This window comes from Vespa crabro, chromosome 12 (genome assembly GCF_910589235.1).
Source record: "Vespa crabro chromosome 12, iyVesCrab1.2, whole genome shotgun sequence".
Classification (NCBI taxonomy): domain Eukaryota; kingdom Metazoa; phylum Arthropoda; class Insecta; order Hymenoptera; family Vespidae; genus Vespa; species Vespa crabro.
The window spans coordinates 4478320-4503139 of record NC_060966.1 but is presented as its reverse complement, the minus strand read 5'-3'; the positions used below and the strand labels follow the sequence as shown (position 1 = coordinate 4503139).

The window sequence follows — 24820 nt, the reverse complement described above, 5'->3', positions numbered from 1 at the left end:
TATATATTTGTTAATGCATACACGTTATATACTTTATATTTATACAGAATTTATTGAATTGATAAATAATAAAATTATTATCATAATATAGAATATTTTTCATAAATTATACTTTTTATCATTGATTATTCCGGAAGTATGGGATGAAGATGAACGAGACCTTATCTGCGTTTGGTTTCGAAGTTCATTCTTACGTACAGGCCCTCGTTTACCGCCGACGCCGGCGTCGTCATCATCAAAGGCGGAAAAGACTGAAAAAGAAATGCCTTACGTCCCTTAAAATGATTTCATGCTAAATCAATCATTTCTCTCTCTCTCTCTCTCTCTCTTTTTCTCTCACTTTTTCTTTCTCTTTCTTTTTTCTTTCTAATACCAAAAACTTTTTCTCGTTTGCTTTTCTTAAAAAAAAAAAAAATTCAACGCTCATATTATTTATTTATAATGTGTTACTTCTTATTTATTTATTTATTTATTTATTTATTTATTTATTTATTTATGCATTTTACTGTTTTAATTTTACCATTGGATTTGTAATTCTTTTTCTTTTTTTTCTTTTTTCATTAAATTTAAACAAAACATTAATTGCTTGTTTTTCTCTTCCCCGATTGAATTTTATTAGATAAGTTAATTTTTTCAAAACGATAAAATCCTTTTTATTGGATTAATTCTTTTACCTTTTTATCTTATCTCTTACTAGATAAAAAGATCTCTTTCTAAGTGAATAAGAAGACACGCCCGTCGATGATATTCTAAAGGAAAAGAAACATTAACCCTTCGTTATGGGGGTGTGTTGCTTCTAAGACGTAACTAAAAAAGAAGGGTTGTTACCATTGACGATTTACGATTAACCGGTCTAAAAGCATTTCCATCTCTCTCTCTCTCTCTCTCTCTCTCTCCCTCTCTCTCTCCCTTCCTCTCTTTCCCTCTTATTCTAAAGCAGGCAAGTTCTTTTATTTAAGGATAGAGGAAGCATTTTCGGTTCCTCTCGATGGCGTTCTTTTCCATCTACGTGCATAAATCAGTTTACTAAAGAAACATTTTACGTCTGTATATGTGAGCTGATATATGACCGTGTGATTCATTAACCGTCTCTGATGAAGCATGTGTTAATGAAGAGAAATGTCCTCTCTTCTATCTACGTTTGCCTATATAAAAAAAGGGATGCATTTATTTTTGACCGTTATCTTTCGCGTTCAAATATTCTCACGACGAAAGAAAAAAAAAAATGTTATATCCTACAAAATCTCTACAATAATATCCTGATATATATATATATATATATATATATATATATATATATATATATATATATGAATTATACTTCGTATAATTAAATGATTAATTATAATTGAAAAAAAAGAAGGAAATATTATACTTAATCGATCAAGTATAATCCAAAGAAAGAATATACATAGTAATTATATTTAATAATAATCAATAATATAATTATTATAATAAAATAAAAATTATTATAAATAATATAATTATTATAATAAATAATTGATTAGAAAGAAAGATTATACGTGGTATACTTTTTAATAATTTCATTATATATATGTATATATATATTTTAATTTTAAGAGATATTTTAAAGATAAAAATTAAAGATAAAAGAAGAAGAGAAAAGGGGAAAAAAAAATCATATAAAGGTGGAACCGCAACGAAACGATTTTCTCCGGAAGAATTTTCTTCAGACAAAACGAAATTCAAGACGGGAGATATAGACTCAGATGGATTATGCAAGCTTTTTCTCGCGTTGGCGCCAACGAGACCGGAGGTGACGCCCTATTTTTCTCTCCGCATCCCCAACCACGATTCCATCCATCATTCCATTCTTCCTTCCTTTCATTCTCTCTTTCGCCCTTCTCTTTCATTTTTTCTTTTTTCTTTTTTTTTTTTTTCTTTCCTTTTTTTTTACTTTCGAATAGCTAAAATCATCCTGCGTGCCAATTTCAAAGCTACTCAACGGACCTTGAAACGGCTGAACAAGTGAAAAGAGAAAAAAAATTTAATATATATCCAAAGATAGAGCAAAAGAGTAAGATTGAGCGAGATAGATAGATAGATAGAGATAGATAGAAAGAGAGAGAGAGAGAGAGAGAGAGAGAGAGAGAAAGAGAGAGAGACAGTAAGAGTAAGAGAGAAAAAGAGTGTGCGCGAGAAAAAGAAAGAAATAGCAAGAGTGAGAGAGAAAGAGAAAGAGTGTGTGTGTTAAAGAGAGAGAGAGAGAGAGAGAGAGTAAAAGCGAGAGAGAGAAATAGAGAGGGACGTTCCCCCACTCCTTCTACGTTCTACATACTCATTCGTGCTACGGTGCATTTAGAACGAACGGCTGTTTCGTGTGCAAGGACAATAACGATAAATGCGACTTTGCGCGACGGAGAAGTAACATTTAAAATAAAGCATAGAAAACAGAGGCGAATCTTAATGGTATAAATTGTGGAAGAATTGATTACGTTCAATCGATAATATGTAGATGATTACGTGATTCATTGACATTCGTAGTCGCCTCGTGTTTTTTTTCTTTTTTTTTTTTTTTTTTTTTTTTTTTTTTTTTTTTTTTGGAAATTTGATTCGGCTCACACACGTAGGTAAGTATATATGTTTTGTCGTTTTTTAATTATTTGAAGTCCACTTAAGCTAACAAGATAGCGTGGAACAGCTGTTTAAATGTTAACGAAATGCTGCAGCCGGTCACGCCTGTCAAAAGGTTACAACGAGGGTCTTTGAGTTATGCATGCAAATGCAAGTAAAACTATTGGTTGTCTCTACTTTGTAAAATTTTTTTTTTTTTTTCATTTTTATATTAATTTATTTTTCGTTTCGTTTCCTTACAATCGATTATCGCGAGTGTATTTTAAGTATTGCTGATTTTTATCCTTTTTTCTCTGTCTGTCTCTCTCTCTCTCTCTCTTTTGTATTCTTTTTTTTTGCATTTCTTTTTTTATTTTTTTTCTTTTTTTTTTTTTGAAATGTCCATGTTGCAAAAGATTCGAACGACCAATCAGATGTCAGAAGTTGCAAAAATTTTTTTTCCTCTGAAATGTCCATCTTGTTGAAAAGATTCAAACGACCAATCAGAAGTCAGAATTGGCGAAAATTGGGCGTTGCCTATTTTCTACCTGTATCGTGGTAACCAATCGGCAACGTTCACGGGAACAAACCGTCTGATTGGAGCGTCGATCAAGGTGGAGAATAGAAGTAAAATGGCGACATTATTCGCCATGGCGTCTCTCCTCTTGTCATCCTTGTGACGTTTCTTTCTTTCTCATTGTTTTCATTTCTTTCACGATAAATATTCAATGATCGTGAAGATTATATCAATGAAGTTAAAATATTTCTTTATAGTATTATAAATAAGAGAAAAAGATTTGTATTTTTTTTTTCGTTTTTTTTTGTAGAAATTTCTTTTTTCAACAAGTATTCAAATTTCTACGAATCGCATTATGGTCTCGTGCCTATGGGAGACTGCTGAAAAACTAATGATTAATCTTTCGTCGAGAAAGGTCACATAGTTGACGGAGAATCTGCAGGATTTCTGGGGAAAAATAAGAAAAGAAAGAAAAATAAATGGAAAGATGGAAGAAATAGCAAAAGAAGATGGAGCAAGCTCTCTTCAAACAACAATTCTACTGAAAATGTCGCGTGTCCTATTGCGTTTTCCCATTTTCTTAGAATCTAAACAAGAAGAATTTTTATCGTTTCTCTTAGAAAATTTTGGAAAAAAAGAAAAATAAAAATAAAAAAACAAACATAATCGATTGAAAATAATTAGCTGTTTAAATTAAAAACAAAATAAGATGACGTATCCATAATAAATTGTAGTAGCAGTATTATTTCATGAACAATCGATTTCTAGGTTTTTTTTTAAATATTAGTATTCAAACGTAAGTAAAAAAAAAAAAAGAAAAAAAAAAAAAAATTAAAAGCCACCTAAGGGTTTGAACTCGCACGAATTTATCGAATTTACGCCTTCAAGGGGGTATAAGACTTACGTCAATGTGAGTCCTCGGTATGATTTTGTGATCCCCGATGGCAATGGTTGTATGTGAGCGAAGATATGTGAAAAGCAACAAAAAAAAAGAGGAGAGAAAGAAAGAAAAGAAAAGAAAAGAAACAGGGTCTTCTCGTGGGGAGAGAGGGGATGGGGTCCCGAGGGGCCTCTTGGTCTCCTCAGCGGGGGTCGCTTCTTGATGCGCGTTTTTTTAAGGTTTTACTTTTCTTACAGTCCTGATCTAGAATCATTGTTCTTTTTCCTTTTTCCCTAGCTCGGAAAATTATAGAGATACAGATATATTATCTACTTATATTTCTTAAGTGGATAATATATGTTCTATATAAGTACGTAAGTACTTACCACGCGATATTCTTCATAATGGATTATTTCATTCATAATTCTTTCTAACTCTTTCTAATATATTATGGAAATAATTAGAAATTCGAATTCTATTTGTTCTCTGGAAAGTTTCTAATTTTGAAGAAAGAAAAAAGAAAAAGAAAAAAAAAAAGAAAAATGGTCACCCGTTGAAATAAGAGAAGAACAATCGATATTTCTTCTTGGAAGAACAACTTTTGCGAGCGGATAAGAGAAAGAAGGTGTAGAGGTATATTACGTATACTGTATATGTATAAATGTATGCGTGGTTGCATTTTTATGTGTGTACTAGAAATGGCCAATGCGAACTTATCCCGATGGCAAGCACGTGTGCTTAGAAAATATATCCCAGTGGAATATGCACACATATGTTAACGTAGAAGCTATGTACACCGACACTAATCGTTAATCTACCTTATTCTTAAGGTTGAACTTCCGGTGTATTTAGAATAAACACTGCGTAAAACGAACGAGACAAAGAAAGAAAGCGAGAGAGAGAGAGAGAGAGAGAGAGAGAGAGAGAGAGAGTGTGTGAGAATGCGCGAATGGTTGAAGGCAAAAGTAAAGAGAAGGGGAGGTAAATTTCTACATCCCTTGTATCTTGTTCTTTCGTTTCGTAGTATTGTCACGGTCTGCGAAGTCGGTGCACTGTTATGTCGGTATCTTTGATGTTTGCTTTTGAGGATTCGATGACATCTCGTGTTGTTACACACTTGCCTCTTTGTTCTTTTTCTTTTTTTTTTTTTTTCTTTTTCTTTACCTAATTGATAAGGGTCTCGAATCGACTCTTAACAATATCGACGGGCAGGTAGTTACTTATCTACTTACGTTTCGAAAAGAAGTGAATAATCGTGATGTTTGAAAAAGTTCATTGAATTGATTCAATCATTATTTCGATATATTTCACGTGGATAATATTATCGGATTAATTTCTAATGTCACATGATGATTTGATCTTCGACTATTTATATTTATTTATCCGAACATTTATCAAGTGAAATGATTTCATCTTATTGACAAATGATTTGAATGTTATAATTATAAACAAAAAAAATTGATTCTAATTGATTGGATCGATAAAATATCTAAATTAAATATGTTAGCAAGTTAACGATGATAAATTTATTCGAAATCATTCATTAAACAAAAGATTGAATGAGATTACGGAGTGTTGATACAAAAGAATGAAAAAAAAAGAAGAATAATCCTCCACTTCGACGATTGTTCGTACTAAATAAATCCAATGAGATGTAATTCTTTCCCATGCACCTTGAGGAGAGAGAGAGAGAGAGAGAGAGAGAGAGAGAGAGAGAGAGAGAGAGAGAGAGAAAGAAAAAGAGAGAGAGGGAGAGAGAATTTTGTCGTCTGGCGAACACATGTCTCCGTCGGATTTTATCCATTCAAGAAAAAGTTTTAGCCCTTTGCCATGTGACACTAACGTTAGCTACGATACCGGAACTCGAACTTCGCTAATTTCGTACCCTTTCGTCGAGTTAATGGATCGCTTTGACCTCTAATACAAAGACAAACTATGCGAATTATTAAAGAAAATACTTAGACACGTATACGACGACGACGACGACGACGACGACGACGACGACGACTAGGACGACGACGAGGGAACTTCACTAACGCGATGTCGTCGACTGTTTATTTGATTTTGAAGCCGACTTTCTTCTGACGGGACTTTTATTTACTCCTTTTCGTTGACGTATTCGTCGTCGTCTTTGTCGAAGTCAACTCCCTAAAACGTGTGAATGACTAAGGAAGGGATAGAGAAGAAAGAAGAGAAGGGCGGAGTCAATGTAACAGTGTAATGGTTATTCGAAACAAGAATGAGAGAGGGAGAGAGAGAGAGAGAATGAATGCGAAAGAAGAAGACCACCCTATTTGAGAAAAAATGAACGTGTATATCGTCAGAAATTATTCAATGATACACCTGATTAATAATTAACAATTAATATGGTATATATATATATATATATATTTTTTTTTTTTAAAGTCTTTTTTTCTAAAACTATTTATTTTATCCTTTCAATTGCACATCCGGATCCTAAACTTTTTGCCTCTCTTGTAAATCATTGGAAGACTGTTTCGAATGGTTTTAATTAGCAAAATTGTCATTGGTCGGTTTTTTCCATGCGAAAATAAAAAACATTGGTCCTTTTGAACAAGAGAAAGAGAGAGGAAAGAGAGAGGGAGGCAGAGAGGGAGGGGGAGAGAGCGGGAGGGAGAGAGAGGAAAGGGTAGAGAGAGGGAAATAGAGAGAGAAGTAGGGAAAGAAAAAGATAATAGGTCATCAGTCTTTTACGACGAAGGACACTCAATGGTTCAACATGTGTCATTCACCTAGGACTCTATCCATCGGTTAGGGAATTTGACTTTATGAGTCGTCGCACAATTCTGACGAACATGTGCTCACGAGCAAAATACTTGTGCGTCCTGAACATATGTTCGGCAAGCCCCGAGGACCGAGTTACGCGATGAACGTATTCTTCCTATCTTTCAAGGTCACGTTCGAATTACTGTCGTTTTGTTACATGACACGTTTTTCTATATAATTATATTCTTGTAAATAATTATATTAAAAGGTGCAAAAAAAAAAATAAAGAATTTCTAATAACAATGCAATATATAATTAGATAAAATATAATTTGATAAAGTTACGTTTTATTATTGTTTTATTTAAATGAATAATTAAATTTCTTTTCTTTTAATAAACGTAAGTTTTTTCTCTCTAATAATTATTTAATAAGTTTTATGCTTTTATAGTTTTATCATTTTATATCTGTTTTTAATAATTATATAATAAGTTTCATTTAACAAGTTTCATTTGTATTTATTCAAATAAGTTTTCAATAAATTTGTATTACTTTGAAGAAATATAATTGTTCGATGTATGATAAATTATTGTAAATAATATAATTTATTTGGATTGATGAAACAGAGTTAACATACATATCGATTTCATCCCCTAAAATATGACTTCTAAATTCTCTAACAAAAAAGACGAAGCACATGATCATTGTGATTTCCAATGACGACAAGTGCCTCTCTTATAATACCCTCTTATTTTTTTATGGCTGTTACTCTTTATTCGAAACTACTCTACAATTTTATGAATGAATGAATGAACGTATGAATGAATGCTTCTTAAGGATAATTATATTATAATACTTGTTATTATGACCAGAAATAATGATATCTTTGCAAAATCATAGTCGAAAGTTATATAGTTTATTGTTTGGCAGATAGGATTAATAATTATAAATTATATAAATGTTATAAAATAAATAAGTTACGAATATATCAATATCTCTGCATAGACATAATTTCAGAGAAGATACTGTTAGTTATGTTCGTGAGTTGTACACACAGAATCAAATTAATGGCATTAACTATGAGCAGATAAGAACTACGAACCATAGTTGAATATCTGTTTGTTGTATTCAAAGCAAATATTTTTCTGATTCATAAACCGAACTACTAACTGACTTTAACTCTTCATTTAGGTTTGGTAACAACTGTTCCTAAATTCTTCTGTAAAGTTGAATGCAATATGCATGGACAGAATCAACGTATAGATATTTCTAATCATAACAAATGATATATATATATATATATATATATATATATATATATATCGTATATAAATACATGATAAATGTGTAATTAATAAAACATTTAAAATAAAAAAAAAAAAATAAAAAAGAAGTAAAAAACAAACGTGTATCTCAAGTATTATTTAATGGCATCTCCGATATTAAGAGAACAGATGCTTTACCTGTTTGCAAAGAATCTTTAACAAATGTTCATCAAACACATGTTCAAACTTTAGCTTTGAAAATAACTAGAGATTTAGAAAAATTTGGCGAACACGTGTTTCCTCTGGTGTCACATGGTATAGTCTTACTACCGAACTTAAAAGTGCAACTTTAATGAGATTCCAGTCACGTCGATGATAGTTTTTATCCTTATGTCCCTTATGGATTTTTCTTATTTTCTTTACGATCTTACTAACCGTCGAATCTACTATGACATGTTTTATTTAAAAAATGTTCTTTTCTTGTAACATGTTCATTTAAGTTTGTTAACCCTTATAATATAGGGATATATCTGTATGTTTATAATAATTTTTTCTTTTTTTTTTTTCTAAGAAACTGCTTCAAGATGTACGAATAAAAAAAGTTCTTCAAAAAAAGAAACATATATATATATATATATATATATATATATATATATATATATATTCAAGTTTTGCATCATCGAAGTTCTATGGGAAAAACCAGAGGACAAACTTTTTCCTTTACCTGTGAGTACTAAGGGTGTATATTTTCATACTTTAATTCTAATACTCTTTACGTTTGTATATATATATATATATATATATATATATATATATATATTTGTATGTGTGGATAAACTTGTATATATATATATATATATATATATATACAAGTTTTGTGCCATGGAAGTTTTTTGGGAGAAACCATAGGATCTTCTAGCAACTTCTTCTTTTTATCTGTAAGTACTAAGGGAGGAGTATATTTTCATAGTTCCAATATTTTTGTATACCTATCTTATTTTTTAGTACTATCAGTAGTACTATCAGTAGAATTTTTATGAATACTATTGGTAATTCAGAACGAAATTATTGGCTTTTTGATTTTTCCAAATTTTTCTTTTCTCGATCAAAAAAGAAAAAAGAAGACAGGCTTAAGCTATTAGTCGAATGGAAAATCATTGACAGTATTCGTATATATTGGATTTAAAAAAAAAGAGAAAAAACAAAGTATCTTTTTTGTAAAGTCGAAACGTATGAAACGTACGATTTGAAAATTGTTGAAATGTTTCATGGAAAGCGAACATGGGGTTTTCAACTTGAACTGTCTTTGGGTTTTTCCTCCAAAAATTTTCGCATTAACAGAATACCCATTGTAATTTTCCAAGAATTCAATTTGTGACCTGCCAAGGAATGGTTGCTTCTACTTACTTATCGGGTACTTATAATTATTTCTTAGTGATCGTTTTGTTATACCATATTAATAAATATTCTTACTTTCTCTACTTTGTTTTAGAATATCGAAGGTTATAGTAATTGAAGTTTCGAGCATGATTTTTATTACATTGAATTACTTTATTGTGGATCATATTTTATTTATTTCTGATTAGATTTATTTGCCGGGTTATGTCAATTTTAAATGAAACAACAATAGGAACATTGAATATAACATTTTTCCTTTCTTTCTTTTTCTTTCTTTTTATTTTTTTATTGCCATTAACTCTTTCACAGCAAACGTTTCCACGTTATTATCTTTTAGTACGAATACATGAGAAAAATCAGATTATTAATACTTATTGATAAATGAATAAAATTGTCAAATAATAAAATAATACTCGGACGATGATATCATGATGATATCAATATTTTTATACGTGTCAATATATTTATCATGTAAATAAATGCGTATCAGAAAATTTATCCACCTCCCTCCCTACCGTTATCTCCCCTCGTCCTCTTCCACCAATCCATTTCCACCACTCGATTTTTTCCTTTTTTTTTTTTTTTTACGTTAATAAACGTAAATCCGAGATTGAGTTTGTTTGTTCATCGATTAATTATATATATATATATATATATATATATATATATATATATATATATATACATATATATCCCATTTTTCTTTGCTCTCGCGAATTTACGTTTCCTTTCTCTCTCTTTCTCTCTCTATCAATCTATCTCTATCTAATTAACTAATTATCTATCTACATTTCTCTCACACTGTTATTATTCTCATTCTATTTCGTAGAATATTTTTATCTTTACAATTTTTTTCCTCTCTTGCACACTTCTCTCTCTCTCTCCCTCCTCTCTTCTTCTTCCTCTCCCTTTCTCTCTCCTTCTCTTTCTCTTCCTTCTTTTCTCATTGTACTTTTCCAAGCGGAACAAACACTGGAAAATACATTGAATAAAAGAAAATATCAAATAATGAGGAAATTTAAAGGTTTGAAGGAAAGGATCGCTGAGAGAGAAAGAGAGAAGGAAAGAAAGATATATATATATATATACAAGTAAAATAGCAGGAACTTTAAAAGGATGAGCAATGGAAATGGAGAGTCTTACTTGTAGGCGGAGTTTTTCGTTATAAAAGAATTCTCTCTTAGTCTTTCTCATCAGATACGTTCTAACCATCGCTTAGGAACATTCTTACGTTTTCGGCTTTATCGACGATCAAGTTTTCGTGTCTAATATATATATATATATATATATAAATTATATATATATATATATATATATATATATATATATATATATATATATATAGAACAACAGGTTTTTTTTTTTCAACACCTAGACTCTTTTTCTCTCTCTTCCTCTCTTCTTCTTTCTTCCTCCCCTTTTCTCGTCGTTTTTTCTTTTTTCTCTTTATTTTCTTTCTTTGATCTTCTTGCATGATAGAGCGCATATCTGTTTGCGTGTCTATCCGCGTGTGTGTGTTCGCGTGTCTGTCCGCGCGCGCGCGCGCGCGCGCGCGCGTGTGTGTGTGTGTGTGTGTGCGCGCGTATGTATGAACGAACGTACGCGCATTTTTCTTCTTCCTCGTATAATTACGAATGTTTCAATACATTTGATTTAATCTCTCTACATTTCATTGAAATATCCTGACATGTTGCATTATCATCAGCAACAGCGTCAGCGTCAGCGTCAGCGTCAGCTTCAGCATCAGCAGCAACAGCAACAGCATCAGCATCAACATCAATGTGAGCAACAGGATCATCATCATTATTCTCATTCTCATTCTCCTCCTAATCTTCAATCATTGCCTCATTCTCATTCTCCTTCTAATCTTCAATCGCCTCATTCTCATTCTCATCCTAATTTTCAATCTTTGCCTCATTCTTATCCTCATCTTCCTCCTCCTCCTCCTCCTCCTCCTCCTCTTCCTGATCTACCTTCTCGTTCTCTTCCTCCTGCTCTTCCTTTTCGTTCTCTTTCTCCTGCTCCTCTTCCTCCTCCTCCTCCTCTTCCTCTTCTTCGTCCTCATTTTCATTCCCATTCTCGTTACTGTCGTCATCGCCAACATCCTCATCATTCTCATCGTCAAGATAATAATAGTAATAATAATAATAATAACAATAATAATAGTAATAATATTACTAACAAAATCAATAACAAATATCGAATTCAATCGAATTATCATATTCAACCAGTAAATGATTTGCCATACGAAAATCACGATATAGGTAAGAGATGATAATAATAATATTCAGAATGATTAAGATGACGAAGTTTTATGAAGTTTTGAAAGATATACAAATGCCTTTTTTTTCTTCTTTTTTTCTTTCTTTCTTTTTTTTTTTTTATGATAGTGCAATTTTTTTTTTTTAATGATAGTGCAATAATACGTTAATATTTTCAGCATCTAAACAAATTTATTTTTTAGTTATGAGAAATGATGAACATTCAAATTATAAGTTTGATAGATTGCAAAAATATAAAATGGATAATATTAATCAGGAACAACAACAACAACGAAAACAAGGACAACAACAACAACAATCACAACAAGAACAACAGCTACAGAAACGACATGCACAACAACAATTGCAACAACAACAACGAAAAAAACAGCAACAACAGAGTAATTATAAAGTGATTAATCAAAACCTAGCATCATCGACGAAACAATTTCTCGACGAAAGTACGAAGAAAAAAAAAAGAAAGGAAATTATTGTAGGAAACTCGAAGGTTCTAAATAACTCTTCTTTTTGTTTTTCTTCTTCCTTGACGAAAAAAAAAGTTCGTAAAAGGAATTACGTTACCTGCAAGGAAATACAAAATCAAAGAGTAATGGCGAATGTCAGAGAACGGCAAAGAACTCAGAGCTTGAATGAAGCATTTGGTGCACTTAGAAAGGTCATTCCTACATTGCCGAGCGATAAACTGAGTAAAATTCAAACATTGAAACTTGCCACACGTTATATAGATTTTTTATGTCAAGTGCTACGTTGTAATATCAAAAATAACGAGGAGGAAAATGGTAAGAATTTTTATCACTATACTATAATATCCATTCACCTTTTATTTTCGTTCTAATATCAATTACAGTCTTTCTCTTTCTCTCTCTCTATCTCTCTCTCTCTCTCTATCTCTTTCTCTCTCTCTCTCTTTCTGTGTCTATATCTAAGCTCACTTTTAGAAACGTTACTATCAAAACGTAAATCGTATCTCTAATCTTTTACTTTTCTATGAGAAAATATTAATCAGACTGAGGGAAAAGGAGAAAAAAGAAGAAAGAAAAGGAAAAAAAAGAAGAAAGAAAAGGAAAAAAAAACTTGAACGTTGTTTGTAGATAAAAAGGAGAGAGAAAGAAACACTCACAATTCTCGTATGCTTTATCCTTCGTCAACTTAATAACTTACATACATACAGAAGCATCGAGAGTTTATGTTTATGGGAACCGTGCTTATTTACGGTGTAGTCTAATTAAACAATCACTCGCGATGGAATTTTATAATTTATGGTTTTCTATAAAGGTTTGAACGAGCGTGCTATCCTAGTGCCACTTATTTGTATGCATCGTTTTAACTTCTTCCAAAAATGCTCTACTAACTTCCAAACAAACTTTGAAATATATATATATATATATATATGTATGTGTGTGTGTGTGTGTATATACAGGGTGTTTCAGGCTTTAATAGGTAAACATTGTCAGTATGGTCTATTAGTCCAAAAAAAAAACAAAAAAAAAAGAAAGAAAGAAAGAAAGAAATGTAACATAAACATCGATTGTTCGAAGCTTTATTAGAAAATTAATGATAAATATAAAAATTACATAAAGAATCAATAATGGATAAGAGTTTGACATATAAAATTATTACGATACAATACGAGTATAGATCAATTATATTTATCTTTAATCTGTTTATTCGAGCAATGTTTATTATCTGAGATTGGCAAAAGTTTTGAAGTAAATTAAATATCATTAGTAAATTGTTAGATTTCTTACAAAAATGCTACAATTCTTCGAATTCAATAGTATTTTGTTTCTTCTTATTCTTTTTTCTTTTCTTTCTTTTTTTTTTTTCTTCTTTCTTTCTCCTTTCGTTCTTATTCCCTTCTTGTAAAAAAAATTCTTATATTTCGTTCGTGAAAAGAAATTTTTGAAAATGAAATTTTTCAATATCAATTCAATTTTTTTTTTTTTATCTTCAATCGTTCATCGAATTATTGTAACTTTTGTTTTCATCGAATTATCGTAATTATTTTACTTCGTTTTGATATTTGATTACGTGATTGTCTTTGAGAATTATTCATTCATCAAATATATTCGAGTACTTTTTCTTTCTATATATATCTGATATATCATAAATCATACTAATCTTATTATATATTTTTTTATATATATTTTATTCTATAGTAAACGTCATTTCAATTAAATTATGTTTTTAATGTTTCAGAAGAGAAAAATTCAAGAAATGCAATATTATCTACAAAAGGAATAAAGTCATTATCATGCAATTATATGATACATGAAAAATTGTCTTACGCGTTTAGTGTTTGGCGTATGGAGAGCGATTGGAACTTAAATACATGAGTAAGTTATGAATGCAGTAGTGTGCTTGAATATAATGAAGAATTTATTGAAATGGTCAATCTGTATATCGGGTTGTTTGGAAAGTAATTTTGTTTTTTCCCTTGACAGATAATTTAATTGTACATTTTTGGACCTAACTTCATATTTAAGCCACATAATCATTATATGTTTTGAGTCCAATTGATTCTACGCTTTTTGGTTAGTACTCTTTTCAATGTAGAGAATAATAAGCAGCTTTTTCGTTATATTTTACTTTTTTATTATAAAAAAAGATAAAAATGCTGTTCAAGCCAGAAAGAAATTAATCGACGTGTATGGAGAAGATGTTTTAATAGTACGCCAGTGCCAGAACTGGTTTGCAAAATTTCGATTTGGCAATTTTGATGTCGAAGTTGCACCACGTTCTGGAAAGCCGGTTGAAGCTAAAGGCATTAGTTGATGCAAATCGGCGAATAACAATACATAAAATTTGTCTTAAAATCAAATTCAATTGTTTATGACCACTTGAAAGGCCTGAGTTTAACCTCGAAGCATGATATATGGATTCCCCATGTTCTCACGGAGAGAAATTTGTGTCGTCGCGTTGACGTCTGTGATTCGTTTCTCAAACGTCAAGAAAATGATCCATTTTTGAAGTGCATCATTACTGGGGATGAAAAGTGGTATGGATATAGCAATGTCAATCGCAAGAGGTCATAGAGCAATAAAGATGAACCGGCTTATTTCCAAAGTCAATATTCATCAAAAAAAGCTCATGCTGTCTGTTTGGTGGAATTTTTAAGGAATCGTTTTTTTTTTTTTTTTTTAAGATTTTACCGGATAACACAACAATTAATTCGGAAGTCTATTGTCATCGGCTGGACAAACTGAATGATGCACTTCGACAGAAAAGGCCAGAATTAATCAACAGAAAAGGTGTATGATAATAATGTTAATAACAATTATAATAATCCTTATAAGATAATTAATTCTAATGGAATTATTTAAAATCGAAAATGGATTAATGTTGGAACTTTATTGATTGATTGATGCAATTGAATATGTAAATACGGTAAGGAATATAAAATGAAGAATATTAATCGGTAGAAATATCATTAATGAAGAAATTGAATAAAATGGTAGCATCGTCGATGAAATTGGTAAAAAAAAAAAGAAGAAAAAAGAAAAAAAAAAAAAGAAAAAGCTCATGAATATGGAGAAAATTTATTCGAATTATATTCTCGCGAATGATATATACGATCAATGTGAATCTATGCAATGAAAATTGTCAAAGGAATTGTATTTGGCATTCTAGTAATGTATATTATTAATTTTTTAGATAATTTTTTTTTCAGCCAGGAATGAATATATAATACGCTGATCAAGTATTATAGCAGCTGTGAATTAGTTATTTCATATCTAAAATAAGATATTGATATAACTGGAATAATTAAAATTAATGACATTAGAATAATTAAAATTAATGACCAACGCTATCGCATGTGATATTTTTGTAACTAAGTTCACGAAGAGAAAAGAAAAGAAAAAAAAAAAGCGAAAAAAAAAGAAGAAAGGAGAAATTGATAACGAATGGAGGATGGGAATTAAAATTCGATAATTATATCTGCCAATTGTGATTCCTTCCATAATTTTACCAGCTACAAAGAATAAATATAACATTGGAGTATAGTGGATAAATTGAATTAAATTAAAACAATGAATACTGAATTCATATGGGAAAAAAAAAATGTTGAATTCACATTCGAATAATAAATTTTCGAATTAATATTGGAGCTGTGTATATATATATATATATATATATATATATAATATTATTAAATTAAATAAAACATATTTATTTACATATCATTTTTATAATAATTTATCAGTTTATTTACAACATTTACAAATATCCCATCCAAATATCCGAATATCGAAAATTCAAAATCCAAATTTTCGATCAAATTGTTAAGGAGAAAGAAAGCATTTCCGGTTTCACTCGATGACGTTCTTTTTCATCTACGTGTATAAATCAATTTATTAAAGAAACATTTTACGTCTGTATATGTGAATTGATATATGACCGTGTGATTCATTAAACATTTTCTGATGAAGTATGTGTTTAATGAAGAGAAATGTCTTCTCTTTTTATCTACCTATTTATCTGCCTATATAAAAAAAGGGATGCATTTATTTTTCGCGTTCAAATATTCTCACGACGAAAAAAAAAAAAAATTGTTGAATCCTACAAAATCTCTTTACAATAATATCCTGATATATAATATATATATATATATATTTTTTTTTTTTTTAAGAGATATTTTAAAGATAAAAATTAAAGATAAAAGAAGAAGAAGAAGAAGAAGAGAAAAGGGGGAAAAAAAAATCATATAAATGTGGAACCGCAACGAAACAATTTTATTCGGAAGAATTTTCTTTCAAAGAAAACGAAATTCAAGACGATAGATATAGGCCAAATTGGATTATGCAAGCTTTTTCTCGCGTTGGCGCCAACGAGACCGAAGATGACGCTCTCTTTTTCTCTTCGCGCCCCTCTCCCCATTCATCCATCCATCCATCCATCCATCCATCCATCCATCCATCCATCCTTCCATCCTTTCATCCTCTCTACACTTATCTCTTTTTCATTTTTTCTTTTTTCTTCTTACTTATTTTTTTTTTTTAACTTTCGAATAGCTAAAATCATCCTGCGTGCCAATTTCAAAGCTACTCAACGGACCCTGAAACGGCTGAACAAGTGAAAAGAGAAAAAAATTATTCTATTTCCAAAGATAGAGAGTAAGAAAGAGAGAAATAGAGGGAGAGAGAGAGAGAGAGTGAAAGAGTAAGAGAGAAAAAGAAAAAGTTTGTGCGAGAGAAAGAAAGAAATAGTAAGAGTAAGAGAGAAAGAGATAGAGATAGAGAAAGAGAGCGTGTGTGTGTTTATGTGTGAGAGCGAGAGAAAGAAATAGAGAAAGAGAGAGAGAGAAAGAGAGATGTTCCCCCACTCCTTCTACGTTCTACATACTCATTCGTGCTACGGTGAATTTAGAACGAACGGCTATTTCGCGTGCTAGGACAATACGATAAATGCGACTTTGCGCGACGGAGAAGTAACATTTAAAATAAAGCATAGAAAGCAAAGATGAATCTTAATGGTTTAAATAGTGAAGGAATTGATTACATTCAATCGATAATATGTAGATGATTACGTGATTCATTGACATTCGCAGTTGCCTCGTGATTTTTTTTTCCTTTTCTTTTCTTTTTTTTTTTTTTTTTTTTTTTTTTGGAAATTTGATTCGAATCACACACGTAGGTAAGTATGTATGTTTCATCGTTTCTTAATGGTTTGAAGTCCACTTAAGCTAACAAGATAGCGTGGAACAGCTGTTTAAATGTTAACGAAACGCTGCAGCCGGTCACGCCTGTCAAAAGGTTACAACGTAGGGAAATAGAAGTTTCTTTGAATTATGCATGTAAATGCCAATGAAACAATCGATTACGTTTTACTTTGTAAGTTACTTTTATTTTTATATTTATTTATTTATTTATTTATTTTTGTTACTTCGTTTTCTTTCAATCGATTATCGGGACTACTTTAAGTATCGCAGATATTTCTCTCTCTCTCTCTCTCTTTCTATTTTTTTCTTTTTCTCCGTTTGTACATTTTATTTTTTTTCTCGTTTCTTCGTTTTTCTTTCCTTTGAAATGTCCATCTTGCAAAAAATCGATCAACCAATTAGACATAAGAATGTGAGAAAATTGGGCGGTGCCTATTTTCTACCTGTACCGTAGTGACCAATCGTTGACGTTCATGGGAACAAAGCGCCGGATTGGAGCGTCGATTGTTAAGGTGGAGAATAGAAGCAAAATGGCGACATTATTCGCCATGGCGTTTCTCTTTTGTCTTCCTTGTGTTAATATTTTTTTTTTTTTTTTTTCTTTTAATTTCTTTCTTTCTTTCTCGATAAATGGTACGATGATCGTCAATGTTAAATTTATAAAATCTATATTTAGATATTTCTTTATAGTATTATAAATAAGAGAGAAAAAAAAATTGGTGTATTTTTTTCTTTTCTTTTCTTTTTTTTTTCGTTCTTTTGTAGAAATTTCTTCTTTCGACAAGTATTCGAATTTCTACGAATCTCATTATGGTCTCGTGCCTATGGGGGAGGCTGCTGAAAAAGTAATGATTAATCTTTCGTCGAGAAAGGTCACATTGTTGACCGAGAATCTGCAGGGTTTCTGGGGAAAAATAAGAGAAGAGAAAAAAGTAAGTGGAGAGGAGTAAAAGAAGAAGAAGTAGAAGAAGTAGAAGAAGTAGACGAAGAAGACGAAGAAGACGAAGAAGAAAGAACAAGCTCTCTTCAAAACAATAATTCTACTGAAGGTGTCGCGTGTCCTAATGTGTTTTCATACTTTTCTATAGAATCTAAACGAAAAGAATTTTTATCGTTTCTTTTGGAAAATTTTGGAAAAAAAGAAAAATAAAAATAAAAAAAAGACATAATCGATTGAAAATAATTAGCTGTTTAAATTAAAAACAAAATAAGATGACGTATCTATAATAAATTGTAGTAGCAGTATTATTTCATGAACAATCCATTTATAGGTTTTTTTTTAAATATTAGTATTCAAACGTAAGTAAAAAAAAAAAAAAAAAAAGAAAAAAGAAAAGAAAAAAAAAGCCATCTAAGCGTTTGAACTCGCACGAAATTACCGAATTTACTTCTTCGAGGGGGTATAAGACCTACGTCAATGTGAGTCCCCGGTATGGTTTTGTGGTCCCCGATGGAGAGCCCGCCAATGGTCGTGTGTGAACGAAGATACGTGGAAGGCAAAAAAAAAAGAAAAAGAAAAAAAAAGAAGAAAGAAAAAAGGCAGGAAAAAAAAAGAGAAACCGGGCCTCCTCGGTAGGGTAGAGAGAATGGGGTCTCGAGGGGCCTCTTGGACTCCTCAGCGGTGGTCGCTTCTTGATGCGCGTTTTTTTTAAGGTTTTACTTTTCTTACAGTCCTGATCTAGCACCATTGTTCTCTTTCCTTTTTCCTTGGCTCGGAAAAGTATAGAGATACAGATAGATGAGTACTTATATTTCTTAAGTAGATAATATATGTTCTATGTAAGTACGTAAGTACTTACCACGCGATATTCTTCATAATGGATTATTTCATTGATAATTCTTTCTAACTCTTTCTAATAAATTATGGAAATAATTAGAAATTCGAATTCTATTTGTTCTCTGGAAAGTTTCTAATTTTGAAGAAAGAAAAAAGAAAAAGAAAAAAAAAAAAAGAAAAATGGTCACCCGTTGAAATAAGAGAAGAACAATCGATATTTCTTCTTGGAAGAACAACTTTTGCGAGCGGGAAAGAGAAAGAAGGTGTAGAGGTATATTACGTATACTGTATATGTATAAATGTATGCGTGGTTGCATTTTTATGTGTGTACTAGAAATGGCCAATGCGAACTTATCCCGATGGCAAGCACGTGTGCTTAGAAAATATATCCCAGTGGAATGTGCACACATATGTTAACGTAGAAGCTATGTACACCGACACTAATCGTTAATCTACCTTATTCTTAAGGTTGAACTTCCGGTGTATTTAGAATAAACACTGCGTAAAACGAACGAGACAAAGAAAGAAAGCGAGAGAGAGAGAGAGAGAAGAGAGAGAGAGAGAGAGTGTGTGAGAATGCGCGAATGGTTGAAGGCAAAAGTAAAGAGAAGGAGAGGTGAATTTCTACATCCCTTGTATTTTGTTCTTTCTTTTCGTAGTATTGTCACGGTCTGCGAAGTCGGTGCACTGTTATGTCGGTATCTTTGATGTTTGCTTTCGAGGATTCGGTGACATCTCGTGTTGTTACACACTTGTCTCTCTTTTCCCTCTTTGTTTTTTCTGTTTTTTCTTTTCTTTTCTTTTCTTTTCTTTTCTTTTTTTCTTTCTATCTATGAACCTCGAGTCGACTCTAACAATATTAGGTTACGTAATGGGTAGATATTTATTTATCTACTTACGTTTGAAAAGAATTACGTATTAATTCGATTGAAATTCGATTGAAAGAAATTCTTTAATAATTAAATGAATTCTAAATGTGGATTCGTGAATAATCATCGTAGTTAAGAAAGTCCATTGAATTATCTTGCATATTATTATGGATATATTTGACAAAATAATAATTTATTTGATTGGATTATTAAATTATCTAAATTAAATATTTTTACAAGCTCATGATGATAAATTTATTTTAAGTATATTTCTAAATAGAGAAGATCGAAGGAGATTACGGATTGTTGATATAAAAGGAAGAAGAAAAAGAAGAAGATGAAGAAGTAATGGAAGAAATAAAAGAAGAAGATTCATGGTCCTCCCCTTCATGGATTGTTCGTACTCATGTAAAGTAAATCCAATGAGATGTAATTCTTTCCCATGCACCTTGAAGAAAAAGAGAAAGAGAGCGAGCGAGAGAGAGAGAGAGAGAGAGAGAGAGAGGCAGTTTGTCGTATGGCGAACACATGTCTCCGTCGGATTTTATTCATTCAGAAAAAGTTTTAGCCCTTCGTCATGTGACACTAACGTTAGCTACGATACCGGAACTTGAACTTCGCTAATTTCGTACCCTTTCGTCGAGTTAATGGATCGCTTTGACCTCTAATACAAAGACAAACTATGCGAATTATTAAAGAAAATACTTAGACACGTATACATATACATAGATATATAAATATATATATATACATAATACATTTTATTTATATATATATCTGAATTAGAATATTTATGCGATTATAATATGTTAAAATATTGGGATAATTATATCTAACATCAATACTGATAGCGATGTGTATATATATATATATATATATATATGTATATACATACATATATACATTGCTAATGATTTAATTAACTTGATTAACGGGTATAATTATTATTATTACCTACTGTAAAATTTACACTTTGTGGTGATACGCTTGGTCGACTCTATGTTTTTTATAATAATAAACAAACGACGAAGACGAAGACGACGAAGACGACGACGACGGAACTTCACTAACGCGACGTCGCCGACTGTTTGTTTGATTTTCGAGTCGACTTTCTTCTGACGGGATTTCTCTTTACTCCTATTCGTCGTCGTATTCGTCGTATTCGTCGTATTCGTCGTCGTCGTCGTCTTTGTCGACGTCGAGTCTCTAAAGACGACGTGTGGACGAGAGAAGAAGGGTGGAGAAGAACGAAGAGAAGGGTGGAGGCAATGTACCGGTTCGAGATCGTGGTTATTCAAAATGAGAGTGCGAAAGAGAGAGAGAGAGAGAGAGAGAGAGAGGGAGAGGGAGAGGGAGAGAGAGAGAGAAAGAGGAAGACCACCCTGCTTGAGAGAAAACGGACGTGCACAGCGCCACAAATTATTTAATGATAGACTTGGTGGTCCTTTCGATGTCCTTTTCAATGACAATAATTATTACTGATGTAGCTATTAGAAAATCAAATATTTCTCATTTACTCGTATAACATTTCCTTTTTCTCTTTTTTTTTTCTTTTTTTTTAGGTTTTACTTATCATGAATTTTGATATTCAATTAATAATTAAACCGAAATATATATGTATATTTTAAAGCATAATTTCTTATTAAAGTTATATTATCAATGAGGGTAGATACATATCTATTTAATTATATAAAAATTATATTTCTTTTACAATTTGGGAATTCAATGATCAACTTCCCTTCTCCCTTCACCCTCTCTCTCATTCTCTCTCTCTCTCTCTTTTTATAACTTTTTATATTACCCTTTTAACCGCATGTCCGGATCCGAAATTTTTTGTCTCTCTTGAAAATCGCTCGACGACTGATTCGAATAGTTTTTATTAGCTAAATTGTCATTGGTCGGTTTCTGAAGGTTTACTCGAGTCGTGCGAAAAAGAAAAAAAATTTGTCTTTTTGAACAAGAGAAAAAGAGAGGGAGGAAGAGAGAGAGATAGAGAAAAAAGAGAATAGGTCGTCAGTCCTTTACGACGAAGGACTCTGGATGGTTCACCATGTGTCATTCACCTAGGACCCCATCCAACGGTTAGCGAATTTGAATTTATGAGTCGTCGCACAATTCTGACGAACATGTGCTCATGAGCGAAATACTTGTGCGTCCTGAACACATGTTCGGCAAGCCCCGAGGACCGAGTTACGAGATGAACGTATTCTTCCTATCTTTCAAGGTCACGTTCGAATTACTGTCGTTTTGTTACATGACACGTTTTTCTATATAATTATATTCTTGTAAATAATTATATTAAAAGGTGCAAAAAAAAAAAAATAAAGAATTTCTAATAACAATGCAATATATAATTAGATAAAATATAATTTGATAAAGTTACGTTTTATTATTGTTTTATTTAAATGAATAATTAAGTTTCTTTTCTTTTAATAAACGTAAGTTTTTTCTCTCTAATAATTATTTAATAAGTTTTATACTTTTATAGTTTTATCATTTTATATCTGTTTTTAATAATTATATAATAAGTTTTATTTAACAAGTTTCATTTGTATTTATTCAAATAAATTTTCAATAAATTTGTATTACTTTGAAGAAATATAATTGTTTGATGTATGATAAATTATTGTAAATAATATAATTTATTTGGGTTGATGAAACAGAGTTAACATACAAATCGATTTCATCCCCTAAAATATGACTTCTAAATTCTCTGAAAAAAAAGACGATAACGACAAATGCCTCTCTTATAATAGCCTCTTATTTTATTATGGCTATTACTATTTGTTCGAAACTACTCTACAATTTTATGAATGAATGAACGAACGTATGAATGAATGCTTCTTAAGCCGTATATTTAATACTTGTTATAATGACCAGAAATAATAATACCTTTGCAAAATCATAATCGAAAGTTATATAATTTATTGTTTGGCAGATAGGATTAATAATTATAAATTATATAAATGTTATAAAATAAATAAGTTACAAATATATCAATGTCTATGCATAGACATAATTTCAGAGAAGATACTGTTAGTTATGTTCGTGAGTTGTACACACAGAATCAAATTAATGGCATTAACTATGAGCAGATAAGAACTACGAACCATAGTTGAATATCTGTTTGTTGTATTCAAAGCAAATATTTTTCTGATTCATAAACCGAAATACTAACTGACTTTAACTCTTCATTTAGGTTTGGTAACAACTGTTCCTAAATTCTTCTGTAAAGTTGAATGCAATATGCATGGACAGAATCAACGTATAGATATTTCTAATCATAACAAATGATATATATATATATATATCGTATATAGATACATGATAAATGTGTAATTAATAAAATATTTAAAATAAAAAAAAAAAAAATATACAAAAGAAGTAAAAAACAAATATGTATCTCATGTATTATTTAATAGCATCTCCGATATTAAGAGAACAGATGTTTTACCTGTTTGCAAAGAACCTTTAACAAATGTTCGCCAAACACATGTTCGAACTTTAGCTTTGAAAATAACTAGAGATTTAGAAAAATTTGGCGAACACGTGTTTTCTCTTGTGTCACATGGTATCGTCTTACTACCGAATTTAAAAGTGCAACTTTAATGAGATTCCAGTCACGTCGATAACAGTTTTTATCCTTATATACCTTATAGATTTTTCTCATTATCTTTACGACCTTTTTTATGTTCAAATGTACTGCGGTACTTGCAATTGAAATAATTTTTTTTGCAAGGTGTTCGTCGAAGTTGTTAAACTTGATAAAATAGGCTTATATTTAAATGTTTATAATAATTTTTTTTTTTTTTTTTTAAATCGCATTGAGATGTACGAATAAAAAAGAATTCTTCAAACCATATATATATATATACTACACCACATACACACACACACACACACACAAAAGTATCATCGTAGCTTTTCAGGGAAAACCTAAAGATTTTTCTTTCTGTAAATACAACTGCAAGAAAATGGAATATTCTTTTACGTCTTAATTCCAAAATTTTAAGTCAGTGCAATGCATTAAATACTATTTACCCAAAGTATTATACCATCGTGTCTATCCTACTCGGCCAAAGATTATAATAAATAGTTAAGGAAAAAGTAATTAGACAAAATTTAAATAAAACGTATCAACATTTACAAATTAATGAATTTCTATATATGATATATTTTTAATGAATAAAAAAATATTTCAATATACTTATAGATGGATTTTTAAATTATACTTTATATGATTTATAAATTATATATTTTAAATTATATTTAAATTTATAACAATTATTCGATATTATTTTAGGGAATATTTTTTAATAAATATTATCTGATAAAAGTTAAATGTATTTAGATGAATATATATATCGAGTTTTATCATTCGAATAAATAGATAATTGGTATAGATATTATCGCGTTTGGTAAGTGAGTACTTACATGAAAGTTTACTTTTTTCTCTCTTTATGCTTCTTACTTATATGTATTCTTCGGAGTCAATTCTCACTTGATGTCATCTCCTCCCATTCGTAGTCGTCTTCTTTCGCGTTTAGTTCATACCGTGTGTTCGGCACATGGCGAAGACAGTGAGCATCGGTGCAAACATTGTCGAGACTATCTGTCGGCGCGGATCGTAAAGGCACCGTTTGTAAAATGTACCACGGATAAGATCGAGCAAGTCGGGAGACACTTTGCAAGCCTGACATGTGACACTAATGTCAACCCAGAACTCTTACGTATACGAGATAAATGTCTAAGGTACATATATATATATATATTCTTCAAAATGACATTCCAATTGATTGACAGAAACAGAGAGATAGAGAGAGATTTTTCAATTCCTCGTACCAATTTAATTTTCGATGTTGGCACGGTATGTT

General features: G+C 30.8%; 1 protein-coding gene and 1 long non-coding RNA gene across 6 annotated transcripts in view; one reads left to right on the top strand and one right to left on the bottom strand.

The window, feature by feature from the left end:
• Positions 1-31: 31 nt before the first annotated feature.
• The window catches only part of LOC124428434, a 27088-nt gene continuing 2299 nt past the window's right edge, over positions 32-24820 (bottom strand). Inside the window, exon 2 of the long non-coding RNA XR_006943163.1 lies at positions 32-251. This is a non-coding gene — a long non-coding RNA (uncharacterized LOC124428434). The remainder of the gene's footprint in view (positions 252-24820) is intronic.
• LOC124428433 (myb-like protein AA) lies at positions 10793-15730 on the top strand. 5 transcript variants are annotated; one of them, XR_006943159.1, is made up of 6 exons: positions 10793-11623; positions 11824-12420; positions 13841-13977; positions 14086-14639; positions 14787-15028; positions 15312-15730. XR_006943159.1 is itself a non-coding variant. In XM_046972454.1 (4 exons), the coding sequence occupies exons 1-3, from the start codon at positions 11047-11049 to the stop codon at positions 13975-13977; spliced, it is 1311 nt and encodes a 436-aa protein (XP_046828410.1). In that variant the 5' UTR covers positions 10793-11046; the 3' UTR covers positions 14086-15080. The 5 variants fall into 5 exon arrangements, 1 of the variants encoding a protein (XP_046828410.1); XR_006943158.1 differs by having other exon boundaries at positions 14086-15028; XR_006943162.1 differs by lacking the exons at positions 14787-15028; positions 15312-15730 and having other exon boundaries at positions 14086-14175; positions 14272-14312.

Excerpts from the sequence above, each read along its gene's own strand:
- LOC124428433 (XM_046972454.1), top strand. The coding sequence starts at position 11,047 with ATGTTGCATTATCATCAGCAACAGCGTCAGCGTCAGCGTCAGCGTCAG. Across the intron at positions 11,624-11,823 it reads ATACGAAAATCACGATATAG|TTATGAGAAATGATGAACAT; the intron begins GTAAGAGATGAT and ends TTTATTTTTTAG. Across the intron at positions 12,421-13,840 it reads AAATAACGAGGAGGAAAATG|AAGAGAAAAATTCAAGAAAT; the intron begins GTAAGAATTTTT and ends TTAATGTTTCAG.